The sequence below is a fragment of the Dasypus novemcinctus genome, chromosome 14 (assembly GCF_030445035.2).
Source record: "Dasypus novemcinctus isolate mDasNov1 chromosome 14, mDasNov1.1.hap2, whole genome shotgun sequence".
NCBI lineage: Eukaryota > Metazoa > Chordata > Mammalia > Cingulata > Dasypodidae > Dasypus > Dasypus novemcinctus.
Genome location: NC_080686.1, coordinates 94,161,576 through 94,182,669, shown reverse-complemented (window position 1 = coordinate 94,182,669; position 21,094 = coordinate 94,161,576). Strand labels below are relative to the sequence as shown.

The 21,094-nt window shown below is 41.4% G+C and overlaps 1 protein-coding gene across 5 annotated transcripts in view; it reads left to right on the top strand.

Annotated features, from left to right (window-relative positions):
- Positions 1-21,094, top strand: part of ADCY8 (adenylate cyclase 8) — a 284,440-nt gene that overhangs the window by 225,624 nt on the left and 37,722 nt on the right. For all 5 annotated transcript variants that reach the window (XM_058276038.1, XM_058276042.2, XM_058276041.2 and 2 more), the window contains one exon: positions 9,993-10,165. In XM_058276038.1, coding sequence (XP_058132021.1) covers positions 9,993-10,165 — 173 coding nt within the window. The remainder of the gene's footprint in view (positions 1-9,992; positions 10,166-21,094) is intronic.

Here is a 21,094-nt window from a genome sequence, read left to right as displayed (position 1 = left end):
AAAGTGCACCAGGTTTTATGCTCTAAACATATGATTCTCTATGTAATATATGGACAGCTTGTGACTAAAAATTGAACAAGCCAGAATTTCAGAGTAGCGTCCACCTTCTGGTCTCATCAGTTATTCACAAAACGGTGACCATTTTGAGTTGCATCATTCTCTTAGGAAGCTAAGGCCTTTCAAACCCTGCAGAGTTAGCAGCACTGGTTGTCCTTGTCATGGAGGTTGCTTTGGAGAGCCATACTCTACATCCATGCTCCTTCTTGCTAATTGTTCTTAGCTGACAGCATATGTTCATAAAATATGCCCCACAACATCAAATAACTGTCCTTTGAAAATAAAATGACTCCTGGAGGTCACCAAGATGTGTGATCTGACTGGATATTACTATTTGGGAAATCAATTACAGAGATACTGCATTTTGGGTATATCTGAAAACTGGACTCTGAAGATAAATTTACAAAGATCTGCACTCAGTTCTGTCAGAGATCTCTCACTAAAGAAACATGGTCAAGATAAATTAGTGTCCCAATTGATTCTTTGAAATGCCTAGTAAGCGTGGTCAAGATAAGCATGAGACTCCTATTTTTATTTATTTATTTTGAAAAGCACGTTAGTATTTAATGAACCTCCCTCCATAAGGCTTCAAGCCACCAGGACACAGGCTCCCCCACACCCTTAATCTTCTCCTCAGCTCTTCTGCTGAAGAATTTGACCTTCACGATGACAGGCTGTTTTGGAAGCTTTCCCTTCCCCAGAACTTGGCAGCAACCCGATCGCACCACATCAATGGTGAGAGCAGCTCCAGTCTTATTTTTGGCAGCATTTACCCGTGTCTGCTCAGTGACCAAGGTCCACAGTTTATCAAGGTTCACAGTTGGCCAGAAGCTCTGATTCCTCTTCAAGTGATAATGTCTCAAACCAACCTTCCCGAAATAACCAGGGTGATATTTGTCAAAGTTGATCCTGTGCTGATGCATGCCACCAGCTTTACCCCGGCCTCCTGGATGCTCCCGGTGTTCGCTGATACAGCTGTGGCCATGGCTCACATGGCCCCGGAGTTTCCGGGTCTTTCTCAATCTGGATGGCATGTCAGCAACCAAGATGAAAGGGACAGACTCCTATTTTTAAAATGCACGATTGTGCAGTGATACCTTTGCATACAGTCGAGCTGCTTGTGTGCTCATTGATTAGATTTTGCTTAGTACTTTTAACAGTGAGACCTTATTGTAGACCTGTCTTCCTAGGAATTACTAGACGTGAACAACATTATTGTAGATCTGTCTTCCCAGGAATTACTAGAAAGTTAAAATACTGACTGAGGCTGCAGTGCCTTCTAGGAAATATCCAAAATTATCTGTCCATCCTCAACCTAAGTCAGAGATATGCATCACACTCTCTTTGTGAAGTTTAGATACAGTTTTGACAGAGCCAGGTTAATAACTATAATATTCACTGTTCTTCCTCTAGTATTGAAAAAAGAGAGCCAAAGAAACCAGTAAGATTGTATCAGAGCACTGAACACGTACAAAATGATCCTGCCCCTAAGTTAACGCACCCCAGTAAACAGCTTCAAGCGTCAGCCTCCTTGTCTCCACTTGGCACCAGTGGCGACGCCCGGAGGTGTGCAGCTCTCCTGCGAGGTCAGGAGCAGCAGAGCAGCCTCTGGACGCACTTCACAGTGCCGCTTGCACCAAGAGTTAAAATGGCTAAGAATCAAATCGTGTGTGGGTCAAGGAGTTTGGAGTCTTCTTTTGAACTAAACGATCTTATTTTCCTTGACATTGCTGTGACTTTTGAAAATTGTCTCTTTGATTTCTTTCTCCCTGCCCTGTGAGTTCGGAATGCCACAGAGGTTTCACCGCAGCCAAATAAGCACAGACGATCCAATCTGTGTGCCTGGGGGAGAGGGGTGCCCAGGTCCTTCAAGTTCTCATCATGGAAAATGCTTCTGCCTCTCCCTTTAAATAGAATATGCACATATACGACCTTCAAGTGCACTGGAGAAATGCTAAGTCTAGATGAAACCTCTCGGAGGCCTCAGCACCGTCTCTGGTTCCTGTCGAACACTTTGGGAAGGGCATTCACCCCTTGCTGTCCTCAGCCTGTTTATTTTCTTTATTGATGATGCTGATTCCTGGTTATGTCACCTGGTACTTCCCCGGGAGACATTTTACCTGGATCCCTGCAGTGAGCCTGTACCTTGTACAAGGTCTGCTCTCCCAAGAATTAAGGCAAGCATTAAGGGGCCCAGTTTACAGAAGAAGAAACGGAGGTTCAGTGAAGTTATAACTTGTCCTGGTTCACACAGCCAGTAAGAGGCAGAACCCAGATTTGGGTGCAGGCAGGGCTATGCCAAAGCTCGTCTTCTGCCTCCCTCTGGGAGATTTTTGCCTGGTGTCCGCGTGCTGACAGCGAAGATTCCAAAGGAAGGAAAGCCTCAACACGTTCAGCGTGCATCCCCCTGGATTATCAGCCCTCTATTACCATCAACATCAGGAAGGACACAAATTAGTGTCAATAATTTGGCCAATACCACTTTGAAAAATCTGTTTGAAGGTCTAGAAAATAATTCTGCATCTCATCCTCCAACAAAACCTCCATGGATTCATCAGAAGAGAAAATCCCCAGTGGGGAAGGCCAGCTGGTCCAGCTGCCCAGCGCTTGGCCCCTGAACCTTGCTCCTCCTTCAGAGGCTCATGACTGACCCCAGGAATTGTGGCTTCCCCTTGATTGATCACCTCCAAGAAAGGAAAATACTCCTTCCTTTGGTTTCCCCAGCACAGCAAAATGGGGTTAAACTTTCATAAAAACAATTTACTACTAAATAAGACCAACTGTTCTTACAGCCCTTTTGCTGGCTCTAATTTTTCATGCATTTATTCCTTTATTCAGAAGAAATGCACTAAATGTCAGGAGAGTACAGTGATAAAGAGAATGGCATCTGGAGCTCAGAGGCAGGGTTCAAGCTTTTCTACTTACTACCCATGAGGTCTTTCACAAATTACTTAAATTCTCTGGGCCTTATCTCCAACCTGGGGGTAATAGTACCTCTGTTACAGTGTTGCAAGAATTCCATGATAATCATTTAAAAGGCACACATAAAGTTCTTGGAACAATGCCTGGCACCCAAGAAACAGAAAATAGATGTCAGCTCCTTTACCATTGATATCATGACAGGCTCTGGAGATATATAAATTAATTTCACATGAACCCCACAACCCAAAGCGCTTCCTGTTAATGGCACAAGCTAGAAACCTGAGAGTCTTCCTTAACTTCTCCCTCTCCCATCATGGTGATGTCATTTCTTGAAATAGAAAAGACTAGAGGAAGAAAATGTTTGATGGAAAAGTCCAAGAGGTCATAAAGTGGCAAGCTTAATTAAGGGGAAGAGATGGTCAGATTGGAACTATGGAAAGACTGTTCTTGCCCTAGGAATCAGGAGACCCTGTGCCTCTTTTGGGGGACTCCTTTAAACCCAGGTGAACTTAAATAGGTTAATGAACCTGTAGTGGTCTCAGCTGCCCCATCCTAAAGATGGGGATGTTTAACAACTGTCTCATGCTCCTACCTCACAGGTTAGAGGGAGGTTTTCATGTGAAAACATCTGTGGGCCCACTCATACATCCTCAGGTGTGCAGGAAGAAGCACTGTGGCATGAGAGGAGCAGCCTGGATTTGGCCCACAGCCAGCCCTCTCCTGCTTCCTCTTTTTACTATCCTGATCTCTAGCAATCCAGTGAAACTTTTAAGCTCATTCCATTAAAATGGAGAAGATCACCTTTCTGAACTGAGTGCCAAAGCATCATCATTTTGATCTGTTTGACCTTGGGCACTTCACTTCACCTCTGTGGCCAATGTGGGTGAAGGTAGCATTCTTTAACTTATATCATTTAGCAGGTGTAAGTTAAGGAACAAACAGACCCTATTGGGACATTTACATGCCAAGAAGAAACATTCCAGGTTCTTTCATTTTCCCTTGATGAGATGGCATGGGCCTGGGTGATGCTCCTGGGCCTCAGTTTGTGTTCTAGGTAAAGGTTCCCCACTCCTTGCTCCTCTACCTTTTAATTATGCAAAATTAGGAATAGCCTTGCATAAGGGTAAATAAATATAACTTAACCTTCAGGCATTCTAACGTAAATGCACCTGTGCTGGGAGTTCTCAGATAAAGCAAAGGGCTAGCTCCTGACAACCTTGTTGGAGGTTGGATGGGGCCTCCTGGAGGAAGTGGGATTCTTAGACCCATAGGAAGTTGGAATGGCCCAGGCCTCCGTCAGTCCATTGGCAAGCAACCCAAACTGTTAGGGTCATTTTCTAAACATTCCTTCTTGTCTCTCTCAACACTCGGTAACCCTCAGGTGTCATTAAATTGAGAATGGTAGAACCTAAATCACAGGGTCATTGTGGTGATAAAATGAGGTTCTCAGTAAAGATTTTGCAGGGTCCAAGCCACATAGTAAGCAGGTAGTAAATGTTAGGGCTTATTATTGTTTTGGCTCATCAGTTTCATAATTTTATTTGCTATCTCCAGAATCCCAACCTTCTCAACACTTTTCCTCCACCCCTATTCATTTGAATGTGCCGTCCCTGGCAGTTATTAATCATTGCATGTGGCTTGACTTTATCTCATTTGCCCTTCCCATTGGCACTATCCATATCTCATGAGCACATCCTTTGCCTCAACCTCCCTGAAGGACCAGTGGTTGTGGCCTTATCTAATTCATTGAACAACTTAGATGCCAAGATAATGTATGATAAGCCATAATAAATAATATGTGGTAACTTCTAGCCTAGCACAAAGATTGGTGCATAGTAGGTACTCAATAAATAATCATGGGATATCTAATTCATGACTAAGTGTATAAAGCGCTTGTTGCATACAGTCTAACATTGTCATGTCCAATCATGTCATGTTCCTTGCCACGTCATAAAATTCCAGTTTTCTCAGTACAGTATTACTAGAAGAAATTGCTTTGTTTATTTTATGATTTCCCAAGTCATAGTGTTAATTTGAAAGAAGAAACTCTTGAATATTCAGAAATAGAAAAGTGTTGTATATACTTCTCATCTACTGTACCCCCGTCCTTAGTTCATCTTTAAGAAATAAATAAGATGAAGAATATATTATCATTGGTGGAATGACTTGCACAGAACCTTTACCCAATAAATGTTCACTTAAAATTATTTCTTCCTTCTACCAACTTGACCCTGATGTGCAGAATCCCCATTCCAGCTGGTCCTACCTATACTTTACCCAATGTTAGGACTTATCGGTCTCACCCCTCCACATATTCTCCTATTCACCATTTCAACCTAGCTACTGAAATGTCTTTGATCTCTTTTTCCTAACTTGGGTAGCAAAGTTCTGCTTACACTCTTTTTTTTTTTTTTTTTTCTGCTTAAAACTAAAACATCCTTGTCAGGTCTGTTCCTCCACAGGGCAAAGGTAAGCCCCTTGGAATGTACAAGCTTGTCTCTTGCCCTTATCAAGAAATGCTGGAAACTTGGCCAAGTACCTAACATATCCCATACAAATCTTGGTATTATTATTTTTTATTATTAAAGGGTCTAGGAAGAAGCAGAGAATCCCAATACTAAATGGGAGGCAGAGTTCTTGGGAGTACAAGAACTCTAAAATAGTGTGTTCAACCCATTGCCTCTTTTGCTAGTGCACGTTACAAAATTACAAATGAAAACAATTCACCCATAAGCCATGTCACATTTATATACATATTTTGCATGGTTATAATCATAACATATATAAAATTTTCTGCCCTGCTTTCCAGCTTAAAATTATTCTGAAAAGACTTTCTATGTTGTCATTTCAGTGTCCATCTGTAAACCTCTGTATGTAGAGTTTTCCATTCGCTGTTGTAGTTTTCTTCACTGCTAGCTCCCAACTCTCTTCTTCACTCTCCCAACAGTTCCTACTTACTATTTCTCTTCTCCCACAGCCCCTCAAGCATGATAATCTAAATGTTAGTCTCTGTATCTTCTGACTTTTTTTTTATATTCTACTTGGGTTGTCTCTTCCATACCCTTGAGTTCTGCTGAACACTTCTAAATACATCTCTCTAGACCCCATGTGTGTTCCAAACTTTAGTCTCATGTCTGTAATTGCTCACTGTTATTGCTCACCTTGCCAAATCACACCTTAGATAGCTGCAGCTGGAGAAGCCTAAAAGTGAACTCATTCCCCATCCCCTTTACTTTTTCTGTAGGGTTTTCTTGGTTAATAAATTAATCCAAGGTAGAAATCTTAGCGCTATATCTGACTCATCTCTCTTTCTTATCTTCACATAAAATTTGACTTTATGCAACTTCTTTTCTCTTGCTAAGTCTATTGCATAAGTCTCCAACTTTTCTCCATTAATTGCAACACAATGTAGATTCTCCCCTAGCACTGATCTAATCGGTCCATTGTAAGCATGAAACCCATTCAAGGCTTCTGGAGGCCTGTAGAATACAGTGTATACTCCTCAGCAGGACATACTTAAGTTTCTATAATATGGTCCTGCTCCTGTCTCTGCCATCTTATACCCAGTACCCATCCAAGGGACATCCAAGCCATGGGCCTTCTAAGTTCCTGGAGTAACTTAAAAGGCTTTCAGAAGGCCATAACACATCATCCATAGCTTCCTGATCGTCTCTCACTTGCTGATCCCACTCCCAATATCCACTCAAGGTACAAAAGAGACAGAGGCAAAGTTCCTGATGTTACTTGCCCAGGGCCTTGTTCCCTTTGATGTCCCATAATTTATAGCACCTTGTACATTAAAGAAGAAAATTATATAAACAATGCAACACAGTGGATGGATTCCATGCAGTGAAATGGAAGATAGTGGGTAGAGATGACAAGAACATCTAACGCAATTGGTTGAGGCAACAAAATCAGAAAGATCCATCAAACTATTGTGCTAACATATCACTACATTCAATTATTATACCTTCAGGAGCCTTGGTAGAAGAAGGAGGACAAAACCCTGCCACCTGCCTATGATACTTATCCTCCTTGTGATTAGCTATATGATTGTCTAGTATGCCACAAGTAATGAGTTCTCCTGACACCTTGCTCCTTTACACCTTTGGGTTCATTCCATTCTCTCTTCCCAGAAGGCTGTTCCCTTACCATTTTCTGTCCTGTGAAATCCTATGCATCCTTCAAACTCATCTCTTATGTGAAGTCTTCTCCCAACTTGCCTCTCTCCAAAGAATATAAACCTCTTACTCCCATTAAACTTGGTTGCATGGCTGGCACAGCACTTAACAGAGTGTCTAAACTGCTGACATGTCTGTTCCATGTTTTCAACCATGGTCTCCTTTAGGCTGGGGAGTATCTTACTCACCTTTCCATAGCCAAATATAGCCTAGTACCATGCTTTGATTGAAATCATTAAATACTTCTTACGTTTATAAAATTTAACTCTTGTCTCCTCTAAGTTTTTGCTCAAAGAGCACAATCATTTCAATGACTTTTGGTCCAATATGTGACCAATGCATAATTTGCATTGGCAAAGCCCTGTACAACCATTTGTTGTGATGCACATAACAATGAAACAGGTACCCTCAGATCTACTCCTCTTTCTTTTGGTCCTTGGTAAGATGAAGAATCTTGGCAGTTTCTCTTGATGGAGAAAATAAACTCTGGAGAATGGACTTGTCATCACCCACTCACTTCACTCTTGGCATCCTGCACAGAGGCATCACAATGAGTTACCTTCAAAAATGTGCCCAAGGAAAGATCTTAAAGGAGAAATTGAAGAAATCTCATTATCTCAGCTTAATACAAGAATATAATTGGATATATTAGGAAAGGAAGGAGCAGAAGTAAAGGACTCACCAGCCAGAGGGCTCATTATTCATTTCCGAGCTCACCCTATGCACCACAAAGACAGGGGACCTTTGCTTGCATTAAGAACTCTGAGTCAGGGCTCTATCAGCATTTGCTGAAAGGATGCATGAATGAGTCAGTTTGGCATCAGAAGTCAATAAATGTGTCTTCAGTGGCTGCTCAAGGATCTTTGGAAATTACCATGTCCCCTACTCATAGAAATTGTCTTTCCATTTAATAGGAGAGAGAGGACAACTGGTTGTTGCAAAGAACCATGTGTAACCAGGCTAGAAGGGATTTTAGAAATTAGCAAACCCAAGATGCCCCCCAACTTATGACTTTTTCAATATGCAAATACAATGATACTTTTTACTTTTTAAAAAATAGACTAACCCTTTTATGTAAATACCTACTTTAGTTTCATCCTAAGAAGTCATAGGTTTAAAATCATAGGTCATTCTAATTAGCTCTTTCTAATGCATTAAAATAGCTATTAAAAGTTAAGACCTTTATTGATTCCTCACCTAAAATAATCCATGTTCCACTAATCTTAAAATGTGTCACACTTAGGAAGCTGATTTAGTATAACATGATTGCTTAGCTGATAAGGAAAGTGAGGCATAGAAAGGTCAAGCAAGTTTCCCATGATTACCCAGAGCTGGAACAATTACACATATCTCCTGGCTCCTGGTCCAGTGTCCTCCCCATCTAATCTCAATTCTTTTATTCAGGCAAAAGGCAGAGTAGGTATTGGAGGTGCAGAGATGAAAAAGATTATGCCCTGCATTAAGAGATCGCACAGTCAAGTAACAGAATCAAATACTTTTAGAAGTAGCTGAGACATACTTTACCTATAAAGTTCTAAATATTACCAAGGAATATTCAGGAGCAAAGACAAGGGAGTCCCAAGTCATCCTTGACTCTCAGCCATACCGCCTTTGCCCACAAGTTCTGGGCAATGGAGTCACATTGAGACCGACTGGCTGTATCCAGGTGTCCTAAATGCCACTTTCTAGCTCTGAGATCTTGAACAATTTATTTAAGTTTTATAAGCCTCAGTTTCTTCATCTGTAAATAGGAATTGTGATTTCTATTCTGGCCAGTTATTTTTAAAACTCCATGGGGAAATCTGTATAAAGATAAAAGCACTGCCACAAAGTGGGTACTTGATAATGTGAGTTTTATTCTTTTTCCCACTGGATATTAGGAATCTGAACCCACCATCCAGAATGATATATTAGGATACTTCTCTGAAGGAAATAGGCTGAGATGCTTTCCCCAGACAGCAGAAATCTGGCTGAGCAGACTGACACATGGGAGTGATTCCAATAATCTAGCTTTCAGGTGGTTCCAGTTTTGCAATTTGAACAGTTCTAATAAATGCTTTGCCTGGCTATGTAGATTGCTATGGAGTAATGAGGGAGTATCCAGAATTACCTGGAGATATCCAGGAAGGCTTCTTGGAGGAGATGACACCTGAGTTGACATTTGTTGGAGGAGTAAGGCTTAGTCTCATAGATGAGAGTTGAATAAGAAGGCAATGGGGGACTCAGATCACTGAGGCAAGGGAGAGCAGGACAGAGCACATTTGAGAAGCATCAGCTAGTTAGAGATGCTGGAACATATTTTTGGGGTTTGGAGGGTGCAAGGAAATGAGACATATGATAAAGGACCTAGTAAGCTTTGCTAAGAGAACATAATCTGAGGGATAGGGGAGCAGTGAAAAGACTTTAAATAAGAAGTGACATTTTCAAATCTGTGTTTTATAAAGACAAGTAGAGAGTGATAGGATGGGGAATGAGGCCTAGGGGCAGTCAGAGCTTCCAAAGAACTGTTCCAGAGCTGTAGGTGACTTTCTGACAGCCTGGCTGTGGAATGTGGGGAAGGGGAGGAAACAAATATGAGACCAAGGATTCTGACTTGGGGTGTCGTGTGAATGGTTTTGCCATTCATAGAAATAAGGAGCAGATGTTTGGGAGGTGGACATCAGGAAATGAAGAGTTCAGTTTGGGATCTGTTGAATTTGAGAGACTCTGAGACCTCCAAATGGAGATGCCCAGCAAACATCCAGATAAGAAGATGAGAATATGTGTTAAAACCATTGATCTACACAAACCTCAACATTCCTGTTGAATCTGACACCTGTGTTCTGTTTCCAGTACTTCGTCTTCACGGGGGTGTTGGCCATGGTGACCTGTGCAGTTTTCCTCCGACTTAACTCTGTCCTGAAGCTGGCTGTGCTGCTCATTATGATCGCCATCTATGCTCTGCTGACTGAGACCATCTATGCAGGTCTCTTTCTGCGCTACGACAACCTGAACCACAGTGGAGAGTGAGTGCCCACCATTACATATTTAAAAGGTGCCCCTTTCAGTGGGAGGTGGAACCCACTGGGAAAATTATTGAGGTAGACATTGGAAACTGAGGACCAATTGGATAGGGATTCAAGGTAGAGTTATTAGAACTTGGGAGCCCATTGGATATTGACTTACATTTCTCACTTCAGGCACTCTCTAACAAAATTAGGTAAAAGCCCTAGTTTTCAGTCTTATATTAATAATTACAAATTAATTAATTCATGAATTAAGGGTTTGGAGTAAATAGTAACTAAATAGTAATTCAGATCTCCTCCAACCCTAATAATTTATGATGCCTTCAACTTTGGGAGCTTCAAGATTTATAGGGTCTGATTGCAATTAGGCTGTAAATTATTAATAATAAGAGACTTTGTGTATGGAAAACTTACTCTGTGCCTTGCATCTTATTACTTTTGAAATCCGGAAAAAGTATAAAAATAATGACATCCTAATAGATTCCTTAGAAAATAGAGCCTGAAGCAAGGCTTAAGTGCTAATGCAACTCCAGGGTAGCAAGAGTGAGGGAAAAGGGAAGTGAAGAAGGAAAGGAGGGAAGGCAAATGTGAGCAAATGCCAGAGCATTCTGGTCACTTGAATTGTAAAGAGATTCCACAGATGCCCCAGAAGATGCACCCACTTGGCCAACTGAAGTATCTCCAGATAGGCTGTAGATAAGGCTTTAGATAGGCGGAAAGTGCCTCAGAAGAGAGGTAGGGAGAGGAATTTGCTGCCTCTTTGCCCTCTTTTTCCCACTGGTCACAGTTCACTCTTTGGGGAGTCAAGTCCCCACATACTTCCTGGTGACACCACTTGGCCTCTTCCACAGCCACTGGGAAAAATAGACCCCACTCTGCACTGTGATGCTTCATCTAAGTTAGATGGAGCCAGACTGAATGAGTGGCCAATTGGCCTTAGGTGTAGGAAGTACACATGTCTAGCTGAGACCAGAATAAGTGGCCAAGGGTCCAGGAAAAAGATGACACCAAGGTAATCCAAGAAACATCAGCAAATATGACCAATACAAATAATGTGAGCATCTTTGAACCCAACCTCCAGAAATAAACAATGCTAACAATTAATCATATTTACTTCTGCATTTTAAAGAGGTAAAATATTTCAGATAGTACTGGCATGTCCCATATACCTTTTCCATGTTATGCTCTTCTCTTTCTCCCCAGAACCAACTTCTAAAATGCACTTAATTATGTATCCTTCCCAACCAAGCTTTTATATTTCAGCTATATCTGCAACTATACATTATTTACAATATTGGTTTTTTTCCTATGATACTGTCTTTTTAGTTCCATCTAGGTTCATATCTATGCATCTAAATCATTCATTTTAGCCATTGGATATATGTATTATATAATATGGACATACCAAAATATATTTAACTTTTGACTTATTAATGGACATTTAGGCTATTACCAGTTTTCCCTATATAAAAAATTGCTTAGGTGACCATCATTGAACATGTCTTATAAGGCTTTTGTCTAAAAGGCTATGTACTGGATTATAGGGTATCAGCATTTTCAACTTTTTTTTTTAAACATTTATTTATTTATTTATTTATTTATTTATTTATTTATTTATTTATCTCCCCTTCCCCCCTGCCCCACCCCAGTTGTCTGTTCTCTGTGTCTATTTGCTGCTTCATCTTTGTCCGCTTCTGTTATTGTCAGCAGCACAGGAATCTGTGTTTCTTTTTGTTGTGTCATCTTTCCGTGTGTGCAGCGCCATTCCTGGTCGGGCTGCACTTTCTTTCACACTGGGCGGCTCTCCTTACGGGGCACACTCCTTGCGCGTGGGGCTCCCCTACGCGGGGGACACCCCTGCGTGGCAGGGCACTCCTTGCGAGCATCAGCACTGCGCATGGGCCAGCTCCACATGAGTCAAGGAGGCCCGGGGTTTGAACCGTGGACCTCTCATGTGGTAGACGGACGCCCTAACCACTGGGCCAAGTCCGCCGCCTCAACATTTTTAGATATTGTCAAATTACTCTCCATCATGGTTGAAACAATTTACTGCTTGTAAGCCGTGGTCCTGCTACTTCTCATTCTCACCCCTGCCATTGTTAGTCTTTCAAAATCCTTACTGAAGTTATGGATGTGGATTTTGTTTCACTGTTTTCATTACAGTTCCCTTAATATTATGAGTACGTTTGTGCATCTTTTGATTTATTGACAGGGTTATCTTTTACATAAATTGCTAGGTTGTATCTTTTGCGAAATATTGAGGTAGATGATTTGCCTTTTTCCTACTGGATTTATGAGTTCTTTGAAGATTCTAGATACTAAGAATACCTGCAGTACCTATGTATCCTGCGTTTTATGCGTCTCACCCTATTTAAGCTCCACACCAACGTTCTGAAGAACAGAGGCCCAGGGATGTTAAACAGTTATCCAGCCTCACGTGCCAGTAAATGGTGAGCTAGATTTTGAACCCTCATCTTCTGCCTCCAAAGCCCACACTCAATATTCTGCAAAAATCTCTTTTAAATCATGCCTAAGAACGTCCCACCACATGCCCAGGGTCCAAAGAAAGTCAAATCGGTTTCAAACTAGGTAAAATGGTTAGTGGCAGCATATTTCATATGTTATGTGAAGGTTCTTTGGGTGTTGAGGTGCAAACACGGGTAACCAGCCAGCTGAGAATGCTCTAAAGGACAGCTGTATTAGATCCAAGAGCCTGGCGGAGGAGAGGGGAGAAGGAGGGTGGCGGAGGGACCTGGCTTACCTTTGAGGATCCGTGGAGTGGGGGGAGGAAGAGTGTGTGCGGATCCCAGTTTCTCACCTTTATTGTGACCCAAATGGGAGAAGTGGGATATTCCCACGGATGCTGGGGATTGGAGGTTTCAAACTAGACAGTGCAAAATGCAGATGCATCAAGGGCCATTTGGAGAAGTGGAGGACAGCTTATCATCCAAACCATACACAAATACCTGCCCTGCTAGTAAATTATGCAGTGCAAAAAAGGCAGAAGTGGCAGGGGTTTTCCAAAGAGACACAGCAACATTTATTATCCCATAGTGGTGCAGGTCCTGCTAATTGCAGCTATGTCCAGGGTAGGGCTTTCTGGAGTGGTCACTTAGAAGGGAAACTTTGACTAGGCCAGGCAGGATGATGCGGCACCAAATATAACTTCTTTGTAGCATTACATAACAAATGTCCCATGGCCATCCAGGGAAAAGCACAAAAGAGGTCAAAGAAATGCATGAAAAAAAGTAAACCACATTTGTGGTAAAAATAAAGATTAAACTATCTCAAATTCATTAATTCAGAGGACAGCATGGCATTAGTGGAGCAAGCCAGGGCCTTGGCTTCTAATTCATTCTGTTGCATTAGGAAGTCATGCCCCACTTCCTGACCTCATTTGTTCCATGGTAAAGTAGAATAATTGTACTTTGTCCCAGGGTTGCTGTGATGTACCTGGCAAATAGTAGGTGTTCAATATATGTTCACTGCCCCTTTCCCTCATTCTTAGGAGGAAAATTTTGGTTCTGAATTTCATTTCAAGGTCTTAAGGAAAGCCTTGTTAAATTGTTCAGCAAGGTTGTGGAAATAAATGTGATCCCACGCTCACTGCAGCTGCTGACCAAGTGTGAAAGGAATAGCAGTGGTTTTTTAGCTTTTTCCTGACTCAAGGTCAGTTACTGGTTAGTCTTGTGTTGACTCACATTGCTACCAGCAGAATTAAATTAATAAGAAATGGAAGAGCTCATCGAGCTTTCCTTCTCAGCTGCAGTATAAATCAACAGGCCATAGTCATCATGTATCCAGTTGGCAGTCACAGGCCATCACACTGTTGGGGATTTAGCCAGCACTTAGGAGCTCACATTCAATCAGGGGCATTTCTACTGGTTGCTGGGCATCAGGTACCTGGGTGATGGGAAGTGCAGAGAGCCTTGCACAGAGAAGCCTCGCTGCATTTCCATCTGCTGATCAGGCCCCTTTCCTCAACAATCCGTGACAGAGATTTGCACTAAACCTGAAACAAAAGAGACACCCACACCCTCAATATCTAACCAATCACAAGACATCCATCTTCCTCAGCATCCCTTCTAGGGTAGCAGTATATCATAACGCTTGTGAGTACAGTTTAGGAGCTATACCACATGGGCTCGATTGCCCCCTCTGCCATCAACCAGCTGTGTAATCTCAAGCAAAGTAATGAATAATGACTTAACTCTAAACTCTGTTTTTTTTTAATCTGTCCAGTGGGAGTAATGATAGTTACTATGTTGTAGGAGTATAAAGGGGATCAAATGTGATAATGGAAACTTAGCTCAAGGCCTGACATAGAGGGAGCACTGGATTAATGTTAATAATCATCATTTGACATGTAACCTCCAAATCACAAATGCTGCTATTCTAGAAAGATGTCCATGCTTATCTCTGGACTGTTGTCCTCTGGTCTCCTGGCCTTAACTCTCAAGTCAACCTCCTCAAAGCCGTCCAAGCCTTTTCCTTATTAAAACCCTTCAGGAGCTCCATATTGTCTCAAAGAAGCTGAAAGTTCAAGCTGCTCACCAAGGACTTCAAAGTCCTCCCTCAACTGGTCCCCACCAACTCTTCCGATCTTACTTCCTATAGCCCCGCAGTTCACCTTTTGTAACCTGTATTCTAGCTTTGTGATATCATGTGCTGTTTCCCAAATAAGCTTCTGCACATACTTTCCCCTTGTTCGATACATCAACTTCCTAATTCCTCCTCCTACTTCAGGTCCCAACTCAAGACTTCCTCCTCAGTAAAGCCCTCTGACCCTTTCTCATTTTCAAATCTGTGTACGTAAGTTTTGATCATTGCACTTGCCTCACTGTGTTGCCATCATTAATGTCCATGTCTTGCTCCTCTGCTAGGATAGAAATTTTTGAGGGCAAGGACCATTACTCCTGCTCCTATTTGGGGCACTTAGTAGAGTGTCTGGCAGTAGATGCCCAGTTAAATATTTGTTGAATGAAACATTAAATGAATGAGTAGCTGAAAGAAGCATTAGCTCATTTGGAATCTTATTACACCTTTGATTCACAGTAACCTACTGTTATATACAACCCCGACCATTTTTGTTTACTATTGTTTTACATCGTGTGTCTCATGTGCTGTGAGCACATGTTGTTTTTGGATAAAAGTGGCATACTTCACATTTAAAGTGATTACATTTGGCCGAGCTTTCTGTCCTATTCCAGAACGCTTGCTATCCTTATTTTCTCATAGGCTTTATTAGCTATATGTCCTAACTGATCATCAGAGGATAAGATTTCCATGCCACCTATGCCTTGTTGACTTAATGAAATATAGGCAAAATACTGGAATCATTGCAGTTGAGGTTCTGGAACCTAAGATCAAATTCTGGCCCTTTTGTCTGCTCTTCAGGGGTCAGATTGTTAATTTAGGGAGACAGCAAAGTAAACTTATTAAAAGCATCAGGTTTGCTGGTTCTAATAGTAACTAGTCCATGTTGTAAGTTGTGTTGCCGGGAGAGGGTCTGTCTCCAATATCCATGCTCTTTCCACTCTGAAGTTTGGCAGTGGCAGTGGTAAGTATACATACTACATCTCTGCTTCCAGCAGAAGATCAGTGACAATTATTTTAATTCAACGAAAATCTCTGTAGACCTACTATGCACCTATTAGGGTCACAGAAGGAACAAATACCATCTCTGCCCTTTATCTGGGTATCCAGCTGTCCCTGCCTCACAACCCTCCCCCATGCATACCATTCATATGCCTCATTTCCTGAAACTGATCATTTTGCAACCAGGCATCTGGAGGCTAAACAGCATGAATAAGGGTCTTCTCAGAGCTCTCCTCCAAAATTATCCTTGTGAACCTTGCCAACAGTGTTAGGTGTAGGCAACATTTCAGACATTGAATGTGCTACCAGATGAGGCTCTCACAAATGAGAATGCACTGAAATAGATAATGTCAAGAAAACTACACACATTAGAGCATTTGGAAGGCGACAAAGGAAATTGGTGCTAACAAAATCTAAAGGCTAAGTGACATGGAAACAGGTTTCTTCTGACCAAAATCATGATTAATTTGGTCACCATTTGTTTATGCCATTGGAAAGATCCAGTGGTCCATTAACATGAACAAGAAAGTGTCATTCAGTCCTAGTAAATAACTGGCGTTGGCAAGATCAATGTTAGCTTCATAGCAATTCTCATGCCCATATATGTGTGTATATTAATATATATATAATGTTTGATAGTTTAATTTTAATTTTTTAAATTAAAATAATTTTTAATTTCATAACCTCATGTAGACACTATGAAGACCCTTTGATGTGGATGTCATCTGTCCAGTGAGGCTCAAAGAGCATTACTCTCAGCTAGTAAGTGACAGAGGTAGCTCTGGAATACACATATTTCAATGTCATATTCAATGGACTTTTCATTAAGCCACTTTCAGTTTTGCCCTTATATTTGTACAAGAATATTCAAAGTGTGAAAATAACCTTGGCAGACATCTGAGGCCATCACCATGCTCAGAACTATGGTTGAAGCATCTTGAGGGCTAGGCCTCCAGAATGGTTTTAATTCACACAGCTGAATTTCTTTTGTGTCTCAAGAAAGCCACCTGCAAGACCACAAGACTGACAAATCTCAATAGATAGAAAGACAAGGCACAGACCCCACAAGGGTCAAACAAGGTCTGCTCAACTAAGAGTAAGAAAGAGGGCACGATAAGCAGGACAAACCACAAAGAGCTTGGCTCCATTCTCCAAGGATGGTTCAAGCTTTCCACCCTCAATATACCTCATCAGTAGCCATACTGTTGCAGAAAATAATGACTGATGAAGACCTCATCAGACTTTCTGGAATCATAACTGATCATCTCCAGAGCTAGTCTTAAATACATAAGCAGGAGCTTGCCCAGGTCTATGACGGAGAACACCTTGCCTGGGCCAAGTACATCTCATCAATTTCAGAGTTATGCATTGCAAAATATGGTAGCAAAGCATCGAGTACAGTGTACTCAAGTTTGAACAAACTCCCCATTCAACATCCTCAGCCCCTCCACGCAAACAGTACATTTCTGAATTCAGTAGAATTAGGATCTGTTACACAGATCTTTCTTAGCATCATGAAAACAGTGCTATGTACCATTTCATTGTTGTAGAGTACACTGGCCCCTCCCATAATTCTGGGTCCAGGCCTAATCCTCAGGGTCTGTACCCATTCCCATTCTGCACTGGCCCTGCCTCGTCTCCAACACCAGGGAGAAAACTGTTTGGGATGGTCTGGTGCAGAGGGTCAGTAAGTTACAGACAGCAGGACAAATCTAGGTAGTACAAAATGTGGCATTAGAGCTTAAAGAGATAGGCAGGGGCTGGGGAATGAGAGCCTCATAAGCCATGAAAGAATCAGGAGATATTGGTGTGCACAGAAGAGTTTTTAACCAAAGGGGAGTGGGGGTATTTTGAAAGAACACTTCGTGCTGTGGATAAAAGATTAGAGTGGACCAAGAATGGATGTGGAAAGACGAGTTAGGAAGCTACCAGGCTGGCCGGTTTCATGGGTGTGTGACCTCTGTGTACTCAGCAATGCCCCACACTTGGTATAATACTCTGCTGTCACTGCCTTGAAATCCTTAATACATGGTGAACAATGGGCCCTGCATTTTCATTTTGCCCTGAGCCCTACAAATTATAGAGCTGGTCCTGGTTACCACACTTGGCCATTTGGAAAAGTTTGGTAGATACAAAGAAGCAAAGAGCCAGAGAATAATCCACATGTAAGGTCTGAGACAAATAAGAGTTATCCAACATCATGTGACGTTTGTTCATTCATTCAATGTACAGTATCCCCTTTCTACAGGCTTTTGCTGGGCATCGCAATTCACAGATGCAGAAGACATCGTTTTGACCCTTAAGTTGCTTAGGGACAAGCAATCATCAGTAGGTGCATTTAGGAAGGAATTGCAGCTAATAAAATGCATTAGTGAAATCTGCATTGACAGGCAGGCTTCACCATTCATTAACTCTGTCAACCGGAACAAGTTGTTTAACATCTGATTGTCAGTTTCCTCTTTAATAGAACAGGGATAATAGTATTTTAATTGTTGATACAAGAATTAAAGCTGGAGATGTATATAAAGTGGTTATTACATGTCTGGCGTGAAATAAGCCCTTAAATGACAGTCAATCATTAGTATGGCAACAGAATAAAAGATAGAGAAATTCAAACTGGCTGACTTATTATGGGTTTCATGGGGGAAATGAGATCTAATAGCTAAACTGAAAATTCGGGTTTGGGATGTGCAATGGCTAAAATGCAGAACTTGGTGCCTGTGATGGCAGCACACATCCTGGCTCTGACACAGATCAGCAGAATGACCTTGGACAAATAATTCTCTTGTCCAGGCCTAGGTCTCCTACTATAAAACAAAAAGACTGGCAAGAGATAACATACTCTGTATGGCACATATAGTACAGAATAGCATGGATCCACTAAAATTCATGTTATAGAATGTCTAATCACATGATATTATTTTCATGCTATATCACTAACTACAAAAGTAGGTCACAAAAGCAGTGAACCACATGATCCTAACTCTGTAAATATTGCTGCATAGGTGAAAAAGGCCTGGAAATATGGTATTTAGTTGGCTTCAAAATTTTAACCTCTGTTTTCTCTGTGTCATAGGCTTGAGGACAAAATTTATTTTCTTGTTTGTGAAATTTTTATAAATTCCCAAAAATTCTTGTAATTAGCATAAATATTTCTGTGAAGAGTAGCATTCAAATGACATACTAATTTTTATGAGATGCCAGATAACATTATATCAAACCCTGAGATTTACATTATTCTACATGTGCTTTCACTTAAATAGGTTCTTTTCTATTAGCTCAGGTGGATGGTAGTATTAATTCAGTGATTTTATTAATTCAGATAAATCAGTTCAAGCTGTCCTTGGTTTTAAACCCTTGCCACCCAACAGCAAGCGAAGTATTATAATGATGCACTGATTTCAGCCATGTGGCTCTCTTTGGAAATTCTTCAAAGAATCATAGATGCTACCAGGAAAACAAATTATCTCTACATTCACATCACAATTCCTGGTAGATGTTCCTTGGCCTGGTTGACATACTCTATGCACATTATCACACACTATTTTTTTTTTCCTGTCTGACACACAGCCAAAAGACTCAAAGCTGGTTCATCATGTTTTCTTTCTCTTCTGAGTTTGGTCTAGTCATCTCCCTATTTATTTTTGGCCAACCAACACTTCTGAAATGATTCAAAAGGTATTTACGCTTTCTCTGGAATATGTGTTTCAAATGATAAATTGTTGGGCTGAAAAAAGCACCCTGCATTACACAGAAAAGGATAACAGAAGTGCCAGGCAGAGTAGGAGTTTGGGCTGTATTCACAAGAAGCTAAACATAGGCCATCTCCAGTTCAAACCAAACCATTTGAATGAGTGCTTTTTTTTTAACACCACCATGAGCAAGAGTATGGGCCAGGCATCGTGCCAAGCATGTCGCGCAGATTCGCTCATTTAATCCTTTTAATTATGGAGGTAAATCCTGCTGCAGTTAATTACAGGTGAGCAAACCAAGACTGGCAGATATTAAGTGATTTATCAAGGTCAAACAACTGGTCAGAAACAGAGTCAAGGTTGGAACTTGAGTCTACATGAGTCTGAAGCTCATGTCTTTAATCATTTTGTCAGGGGTCCACAAACTTCAGAGCCAGAAAATTAAGAGATGAGAAAGAAGAGTGGTATTAGATTGTGCCTGTCCCCCTAAGTAAACACTAGGGTGACAGTGAATGAATGGATAAATAAATGAATTAATGAGTCTTATGTAGATCACAGTTCATACTCTAATTTGGCATCATGGTGGATACCTCTAACAGATCAGAGCACTCTCTCCTGTGAAGCCTGCATGTGGCCTCAAGCATTATACATGACATTTACTCATCACCCTCACATTAGAAGCTTGTAAACTGGTTAGCAAAGCAAGACACATGTCTCATACCTGCAGAACCCATCCCACCTTTTCCATCTATGTCTTATCATCCTTTAAGGTTCAGCTCTTGAGTCTTCCCCAAACACACAACCACTTCCCATGTATTACCATGGGAACAAGTATGCATCTTTTCCATGGAGTGTATTATGTTATTATAAAATTATCTGTGCATTTGATTCATAGTGGACCATTTCAAAGGCAAAACCAATGTTCCTTATTCATTTATTTCCACAGCTCCATAATTTGGTGCTTCACTGAGATTGTAGAAAAGAAATATAATAATGAATTGTATCTACTATTAACATATTATCTCCAAGGAAAAGCATGTGGAATGAGGAATTCACAAATCCCAATCTTATTCCAGCCCACAGAATTTCTCTTTGCCCTTGGTCTCCAAGTGTGCAATATCTCTCTGGGAGAGACCACATTTCCATCCCTGAGCCCCTACTCTACCCTAGTGAGCTGGACTGGACCTGGCCCCTATGAGCATGAGAGCCTTTGAGCATAAAGTTATGAGAAGCTGGTCTTGGCAGCTTCATATCCCTGGGCCTCCAACTGCTCCTGTTGTTCTCCAGCAAGAACAGAACTCATATAACTGCAAGTGGACTGGGGTCAGCTAGTCTCCATGGACTCACTCATATATCTGTGAGTCAGCTGGGGGCTCAGCTCTAGGCTGACCATGGCTGGAGCACCTTAACTGAGAGGTCTGTTCCATTTGTCCCTCATCCTCCTCCTGGGACCAGCAGACCAGCCCTGACACATCCTTCTCCCGGAAGGGAAGAAGTATAAGAGAGTAAGTGGAAACACGCAAGCCTTCTTGGAGCATAGGTTTGGGACTGGCACTCCCTTACTTTCTTCTCTTTCTATTGGCTAAAGCAGATGATATGGCTGAGCCTAAAACAGAACAGGAAGGCAGTAACATGTTTC